The sequence below is a fragment of the Mus caroli genome, chromosome 9 (genome assembly GCF_900094665.2).
Source record: "Mus caroli chromosome 9, CAROLI_EIJ_v1.1, whole genome shotgun sequence".
Classification (NCBI taxonomy): Eukaryota; Metazoa; Chordata; class Mammalia; order Rodentia; family Muridae; genus Mus; species Mus caroli.
In genome coordinates, this window is record NC_034578.1 from 103,405,883 (window position 1) to 103,413,749 (window position 7,867).

The following is a 7,867-nucleotide window of genomic DNA, read 5'->3' on the forward strand; positions in this document are numbered from 1 at the left end:
TGCAGAGCACTGTGAGCTCCCTGACACTGGAGATGCAGAGCACTGTGAGCGGCTATGTGGGAGGAGGCAAACCGGCCCTCTGCAACAGTAACAGTGCTCACAGTTGCTGAGCCGACACTCAGGCCCTGTGCGTTGCTTTTTAAAGTAAGGGTCTCACTATATCGTCCTGGCTGACCTGGAACTCACTATGTAGACCAGGTTGGCCTTGAACTAGTGGAGATCTTCCTGCCTCTACCCTCCTGAGTGCTGGGATTAACAGTGTGTGCCATCACAACCTGCCTATATTTGCCATTCTTGCCCTTGAGTTCACAGTACCACAGGCTCTTTGCACTGGAAGTGAACTGTGTTCATCAGTGAAGGCTGCTCAGACAGCGCTCAACTCCCCTTACAGGATCCTAATCCTGTGCTGACATAGCTATTCCATCAGGGCATGCCGAGCCAGTCTCGTGCCCTCGGAAAGATCAGATACAGCCTAGCAGGTCACCCTGTCTCAACAGTTAAGAGAGTCTTGGGCACCCTCTGGTGGACACAGGATGGCTCAGCACCACAGCACAGGAGACTCAGAGACTGCTCCTACCCAGCCTCCACTCACCTTTAAGGGTCTTTCGAAGGTGTGAGAGGAGGCCCCCAAGGCGCTGAAGGTCGAAGTAGTCCACCTTGCCATTATAGAAGATCTGGGGCGGGATGTAAGCCTCTGCAAGGAGTCAGGGATGGAGACTCAGCAGGAGAGCCATACGCTTCCCTCTAGCCCAGGCAGACAGCAGAGCCAGAACCCAGGCATCCTTGGCTCTCCCACTCCTTGTGTTTTAGGTTAATGCCAACAACTGTAGAACATGGGGTGGAGGGAATTCTTGGCAGCTGGTTACTCAAGAGAACAGAAGGACAAACCATGAGACATCCTCCAACCCAGAGTGAATATCCTGTCTCCTACTGACCCCTGGGGACACTGTATGCCCAAACACAGGAGCCCCAGTAACCCAATCAAGGCAGTTGTACAAAGGACTGCACAGAGATCCGGGTACCAGGTCTGAGGAGCGAAGCCTGTCTTGGGCAGGAATGTTTAGAGGCGGTCAGACAATGGAGGCCCAAGGCCCCAGAATGTGGGGCTCTTGAAATGGACTTAACTGGGCAGAAGGCCCAGTAGCCCCCACAACTAGCTCACCTCTCTACAACCCCAGGGGCTGCTGTTACTTTACCCTCACTGAAGGAAGCACGGGGGTTGGAGGCTTTGTATTCATCCCAATAGAAGCGCAAGGCGGACACCAGCCGGTGTAGGAAGCAGACCATGTACTCAGGGGGGCAGAGCACGGGCGTGTTCTAGGGGCATATGACAGAAATCATGTTCTGGTGCCACCCCAGAGCCCAGCTCACTCCTCATTCAAGGATGTGCCCTAGGATCCCAGGAGGGAAAGGCAGCAAAGGACAGAGACAGGTGTGTGGCAGGCTGAGGTGGCAGATGCTCAGGCTGCAGCCCTGCAACCCAGCCAGGAGCCCACAGGGGCCACCCTGGAGGGTACCTACCCCCCGGCCGCTGGCATTCTCCTGCAGGAACTTTCGGAATTTTGTCAGAAAGATGTACCTAGAAGCTTCACCCTTCAAGGGATGGGAAAACAAGGCTGAGCTGAGCTGAGGATTCCACACCTTACCCTGCGCCCTGCCAGAGGAGCATAAACCCGCCCTGCTATCTGGGCTCAGAGCCCCAAACTGCATACCTCCAAGCCGCAGACCCACATAGGCGTCTTAGGTAACTTACCCCATTGTCATCTTTATTGTCCAACAGCAGCTTCAGGATCTGGACCTGCAGTTCTTCCACCACTGGGATGAGAAAAGGAATATGGCCCTTAGGCTCCCAGGAGTGGTAGCAGGCAGAAATTTTGTCAGACCTCTAGCCCGTGGCTACCCCAAGCCTACCCTAGGTATGGTTGCCAACTGTTCTTATGTATACACACAAATCCCTCTCCCTACCCAAGGCCTGAGGCAGGGGCTGACCTTCAATGCGTTTCTTGAGTCTTTGGCAGCCACGCTCATAGGCTCGCCTCCGCTGCCGCTCTTCAGTGGTCTCCTCCCTTGCTTCCTTACCGTCTCTGCTCTACGCAGGGGTAGAGAATGGGAGAGAGCAGGGGCTTCCTAGGGACTGACTTACACAGGACTACTTCACACAGAAAACCTTTCACCCCAAGGACTTCGGGAACCAGGGCAGAAGAGGCCCCAGGTGCCCGGTGCCAGACGCCCTGGTACGCTGGACAGGCCCTCACTATGCCAGCTCCCATCCCACTCCAGGTCTGCCCACCTCCCTGCTGGAGCGATGGGGCCACCAGGTGGTGGGAATGAGTTCCTTCAGGCCAGCTTCCTCCACACGCAGAGGACTCTTAATATAAAAGAAGACCACGGACCGGAGCATGTCAAAACTAGTGCTTGTCAAGGAAGAACTTGGTTCTCCAGAGAACCTGCTACACATGAGCCCTCTCCCAGAAGCCCACATTGATACACCCACCACAGCTCTCCACCATCAAAGGTACTGATTTCATCATGGGATGATCTCTTAGATTGTGAACATTAAGAGAGATCTATGGTCATCAACCCAGCAAGCCCAGCAGGGGTAACCGATGGTCCTAGCTCAGGCCTCAGCTTTGCTTCCTATGTTTCCATTGGTCTCTGCCTACTAGAAGCTGAGAGAGACCAGATTAAGATGCTTTCTGCTTCAGCCTCGTGGTCAGTTAGCTCATAACACTGGAGACTAGGAAGGCTGCCTCTTCAGAGAAGACCTTGACTGTGGGCACACAGATAAAGGTACAGAGATGAGCTGACAAGAGGCTATGGGGGCCTTCTCACACCTCCACAGTCACAGTGAAGAATAGTCCTATTTGGGCAGCCTAGTGGCAGCCAGCAGCTGCCTTCTCCCTTTTGCCTTCTTTGCTCTGTAAAGGGGTTGGGACTTCTGAACCTTTCTCAAAACTCCTGGCTTGATGAACACTGCCCTCTGCTGATGTTAGGAGGTACTACATGGCAGGTCTGCCTGGCAGCAGGATACAGGACATTGCTAAGCAGGAACTTGCGGGACTTCTCGTGTCTCAGGATGGACATAGTGAGGCGCAGGTAGTGGATCTGTGGAGAAGGCGGACTCAGAATAGGCAGGTGAGGCTCAGGGGGTTCAGGGCAGGGACAGATGCTCCCACCTGTAGACCCAGGTCTGGGACGATGGGCGAGAATCGGTAGAGACGTAGGAGAGACATCATCAACTGCTTCAGGCAGTCCTGTACCTCATAGTCCTGGGAAGAGACGCTAGGGCAGCCATGATGGGGGCCTTTTCAAAGGCCCTGCCATCCCTCCCTTACCCATGATGGAGTCTGACAGCCTGGCCTAAGCCTGGAGTCAGAAATCTTACCTCCATGAAGAGCCACAAGAGGTCCAAGATCTGGTGTACCACAGACTGCGCCTGCTCTGGTGTGCCCTTCTCCACAACGCCCAGCAGGAAGCTCATTAGCACAGCCTCCACCAGGTATACCTTGCGCTGTGGCAAAGGGCAGCCACTAGTAAAGTTGTGGCCTCCTGCTCTACTCAGGAGACCTCTTCTTGTGTTGAAGAAGCAGGCCTCAGCCACCAAATCTTGAGTCCTTCAAGCTAACCCCCTTCCAGCGTCTGACTGAGGGATGAGAGGGGCTCCTGGCCCATAATCTCTGGGGCTCTATTCATGGCCCTTAGCCTATTCCTTAGCCTGGGACATCACAACCCTTCCTTCCCAGGATGCTCTCCTTCAGGTCTGCAGGCTGTAGTTACACAGAACCCTGGCAGGTAACACACTGAGCACCCGAGGCCCCGGAAGATGCACGCATCTAACACAGACACACCTGGCATGACCCCCTCTGCCCTTCCCTGCCATCTCCTCACCAGCAGCGGTGCAAAGTGATGGAAGATGTGGGCCAGCGTGAGGAGGACAGTGGGCTGCCCTTGCAGCTGCCACTCAGAGCTCTCCGTCTCCACCAGCCGCCCTTCCTGTTGGGTGGAGAAAGAATGAGGGCAGGCGGGCTAAGGTGAGACCCCAGTTCGCCCAGCCCAGACCCTGGCTCACCACAGGGTCCAGCTCCACACTTAGCACTGCCTGGAAGCAGCCCAGCAACCTCTGTGCCCGGACCAGGTCAGCAAACGGAGGGTCCTGCAGGGGCCGGAAGCCCGCAACTGGGTAGGTGCCACTGAGTTAAGCCAGCAATGCCCAACCTGAGGCTTAGATACATGGCTCCTCTCCTTTGTCCCCCCCCTTTCTCCTAACCAGAGCTTAACCAGGGGTGCAAGCTGCAGGGCGTACCCCATCTGCATCAAATTCTCTGCCTGGTCAGGGGCTCTGTAGGGGAAAACCCCTTTGTCATTTCATGCTTACCTGCTCAATGGAGACAGCTAATGGCACCCACCTTAAAAAAACTTTTGTTCTTGGGCCAACCTAACTAAGCTGCTCCTTGTGTCCCTAGCACAGCAGCTCCGCCAGCCACAGAGCTCCTGGGGTAGGGAGACCCTTATCCTAGATGTCAAGCCACCCACGGCCACCTTCCCAAAATGATATCGCAAAGGACGGCTGCCAAAGTTGAATGCCACAGACTCCTTGAACGACAGGCTGATGGCTGGGAAGTATGCCATTCCTAGGCCCCTGGAAAGGTTCTCGAAGGCAGTGCCCAGTGACACGCCATTCCTGGGAGAGGAAGAGGAAGGTCGGTAAGCCAGTGCTCGAAGGGGCTGACTGCCCACCTTGACCTGTGAACTGGGCCTGGTTCCCTTAGAGAGGGCAAGAAAACTGGGGCAGTCTGGCTGTGTCTGTAGACAGAGGGAGGAGACTCACAGGCAGAAGGACAGAGTCCCATCATCCAGATCAATCAGGCAGCTGACAATGTCCCCCGCAGCCCACGCCTGTCACGAAAGGAAGCCTTACAGCCTGAGAGCACAGCAGCCTGCCTGCCCGCATCCCAGCTGCATTTCTAGGACCACACAGGAAGGTCTCGGAGTCTCCAAACCTCTTGGCTCTTCCCTGGCACCGAAAATTCTTCACAGCTAGCCCATGGTGCCCGTGAAGACAACAACCTCGGGATGGTTATGAGGTTGGCCCTCACCTTGCCATAATTCGTGGTGGTCACATTCCACTTGCGCACTCGGTTGCCGTCATAGGCATAGGAGTTATGTGTGTCTCCAACCCCTTCCTAGAAAGGAACTGCTTGTGAGGTCTGGGGAAGATGGGGAAGGTTGCTAACCCAGTACCCTCATGACTTTAGAGAAGGGGTGTGACTTGTACACTAGGTGCCCTGGAGTAGAATGGGGCATATTCCATCCTCAGTGGGGGGCAGCCCGTATCAGGCAGGCTCCTGAGTGGCTCTGGGAGCTGTTCTGAGGACTCCTGCAACAGTAGACCGTCTTTGGGAGAGCCCCTCCCCTCGTGTGTACCTCCTGATTAAAGCGGCAGTTGATGGTGCACCAGCCGATCTGCATGAGGCCCTGAGAGGAGATGAGCACCTCGTAGACCCACTTCCCTACAGAGAGCAGCGTTAGTCCCAGCAGGTGAATGGAGACTGTGACTCGCCTGAAACTCTTCCTAATGACCTGAGCCTCAGTGGGGTGCGCTCACCTTTGTACACACATGTGGTAGAACGGATAGTGCCAAAGTTGCTGTGTCCAATCACCTGGGTGGAGAAAAATGTGGTATTTCTCTCCAGGAACATAGGTTGTCCCTAGCTGAGTTTGCATTGGTGGCACAAGTCTGTCATGGCCAACACTGCACTGTGTCTGGTTGAGGCAGGAGAAACTGTATCCATGTCCAGAGCTTCTGGGACAGGCATGATGGTACTCTGGGCTTTGCTGAAAGGGTTGGAGGTAGTGACTGTATCATGGTGTCAGGAATATGTCAGGGGTGTTAAGGGCTGACACCATGGCTTGGAGTGGTGTCAAGATGGGTGTATGGCTACCTCCGTCAGGATGAACACGTAGCCATCAGGATAAGCATAGAGGATGGGGATGTATCACGAAGAGCTGAGCTGGGGCCCAAGACACATCTCCACTCACCCCCAGGAGGTCATCGTCCACAAGGAGAAGCCCCTCAAAGCCTCCTGTGTGGTCTAGGACCACAGTAGATGGGCCAAGTCGGCCTTCAACTTGTCCTGGGAAGGGAGATGTGTGAAATTAGGGATGGCAGAGAGTCTGACAGACACAAGGGAGACGTGAGCTGTGCAGAGAACTCCAGGCTTTGACACCACATTCCTCACCCACCCTCTCCTGAGAACACCTCCTACCCTGGCTCTCGTTGTCTTCACTGTCCACCTGTAGCAGCTGGTCCACGTGCTCAGGCAGGTTATGGAAGTTTAGCGGTTTCCTAGGGAATGAGAGATGCTGAGGACCCACAAGCTCTTGAGCTCAGCCAAATAGTAAGTCCCTGTCACCCTTCTCCTTGAGCACTGGAGGATGGTTGGTTGAAGCTCCAGACCAGCAGGTCTCAACCTTCCTCAGTGAAAAAATGATTTCTGGGGCTGGAGAGATGGTTTGGCCGTTAATAGCACTGACTGCTCTTCCAGAGGTCCTGAGTTCAATTCCCAGCAACCACATGGTGGCTCACAACCATCTGTAATGGGATCTGGTGCCCTCTTCTGGTGTGTCTAAAAAGAGCGACAGTGTACTCAATGTACATAAAATAAATAAATCTTTTTAAAAAATGATTGCTACTTCCTAACTGTAATCTTGCTACTGTTATGAATCGTACTGTATATACCTGATATGCAACTCCCAGAGAGGTCACAACCCACAGCTTGACAACTACTACTCTAGAAAAAGGACCTGTCTGGTAAGCCGGCATACTGGGTTGGCCACTTAATTAAACCTTACAAGCAGTCGGATTTGCACAGGCACCTCAGGGCTGTCTAAAATGGAAACCCATCAGTCTCAGTGTTTGTCTTACAAGCAAAAGGAGCAGAGTTCAGTACCAGAAACACATGTTAAAAAAAAAAAAAGGTGGATGTGATGGCCTGTGTGTGTCATTTCAGTGTGGGGAAGAAGAGACAGGAGGAAATTCCGGTCTTTCTGGGGAGCCAACTAGTCTACTTAGCAAGTTCCAGGCCAGAAGGAGACCCTGCTTCAAAACATCAAACAAGCAAGCAAAAAGAGGAAACTGTCCAAGGGTTGATAGACAACTTTTCCCTCCGGCCTCCACTTGCATCCCCCACCCCACCCCGTTCCTTCACTCCTCAAAATGAGAGTGTGCACACACCCAATCACAAGCTCACACCACCCTTCTAAATCTTAATCCCTTATCTGTAAACAAAACAACAAAACAGCTGATGTCAAGATGTGAAGATTCCAGGGAACAGCATGCGCTGCCCTTGTAGCTCACAGCCTATCTTCTCTCAGACCCGTCTGGATCGGTTCTGGGTGAGAAAGTGAGGTGGGAGACTAGGCTGCGAGGAATGCCAGCTTCCAGGTTGGCCGGCCAGCACCAGGATTAATCTAGTCCTTAACAGTAAACCTATGGTTCTTTTGGCAGCAACCTGTCCCACTACTCAGTCATGGGAGACTAGGACCATCGGGTATGATCTGGCCGTACGAAGGGCTCAGCCCTGGAGAGGCAGGCTGGCCTTATCCCATACCTTCCTGTCTTTGGGTGGTCGGCAGAATGCATGGCCCATCTACCCACAATCTTTTGCAGCCAAAGCCAAAAGGGCTGGGCAGCTGCCTAATCCTCTCAGCACTCAAGCACCAAATAAAAAGGGCCTATTAGGCTGGGCATGGTCGCACATACCTTTAATTCCAGCACTAGGGAGGCTGAGGCAGGAAAAAAAATGCGAGTTTGAGGCCTAACTGGGCTACAGAGGGAGAGGGAGAGGGAGAGGGAGAGGGAGAGGGA

The 7,867-nt window shown here is 53.8% G+C and overlaps 1 protein-coding gene across 4 annotated transcripts in view; it reads right to left on the reverse strand.

Moving 5' to 3' along the window:
* Rnf123 (ring finger protein 123) overlaps positions 1-7,867 on the reverse strand; it is a 29,085-nt gene that overhangs the window by 14,564 nt on the left and 6,654 nt on the right. For all 4 annotated transcript variants that reach the window (XM_021171386.2, XM_021171390.1, XM_021171387.1 and 1 more), the window contains exons 4-21: positions 6,267-6,346; positions 6,040-6,134; positions 5,606-5,660; positions 5,425-5,510; positions 5,097-5,183; positions 4,829-4,896; positions 4,556-4,681; positions 4,070-4,184; positions 3,889-3,993; positions 3,386-3,511; positions 3,177-3,269; positions 3,032-3,105; positions 2,291-2,408; positions 1,990-2,089; positions 1,754-1,815; positions 1,522-1,593; positions 1,197-1,317; positions 593-694 (exon numbers count right to left, since the gene is read on the reverse strand). In XM_021171386.2, coding sequence (XP_021027045.1) covers positions 593-694; positions 1,197-1,317; positions 1,522-1,593; positions 1,754-1,815; positions 1,990-2,089; positions 2,291-2,408; positions 3,032-3,105; positions 3,177-3,269; positions 3,386-3,511; positions 3,889-3,993; positions 4,070-4,184; positions 4,556-4,681; positions 4,829-4,896; positions 5,097-5,183; positions 5,425-5,510; positions 5,606-5,660; positions 6,040-6,134; positions 6,267-6,346 — 1,685 coding nt within the window. The remainder of the gene's footprint in view (positions 1-592; positions 695-1,196; positions 1,318-1,521; positions 1,594-1,753; positions 1,816-1,989; positions 2,090-2,290; positions 2,409-3,031; positions 3,106-3,176; positions 3,270-3,385; positions 3,512-3,888; positions 3,994-4,069; positions 4,185-4,555; positions 4,682-4,828; positions 4,897-5,096; positions 5,184-5,424; positions 5,511-5,605; positions 5,661-6,039; positions 6,135-6,266; positions 6,347-7,867) is intronic.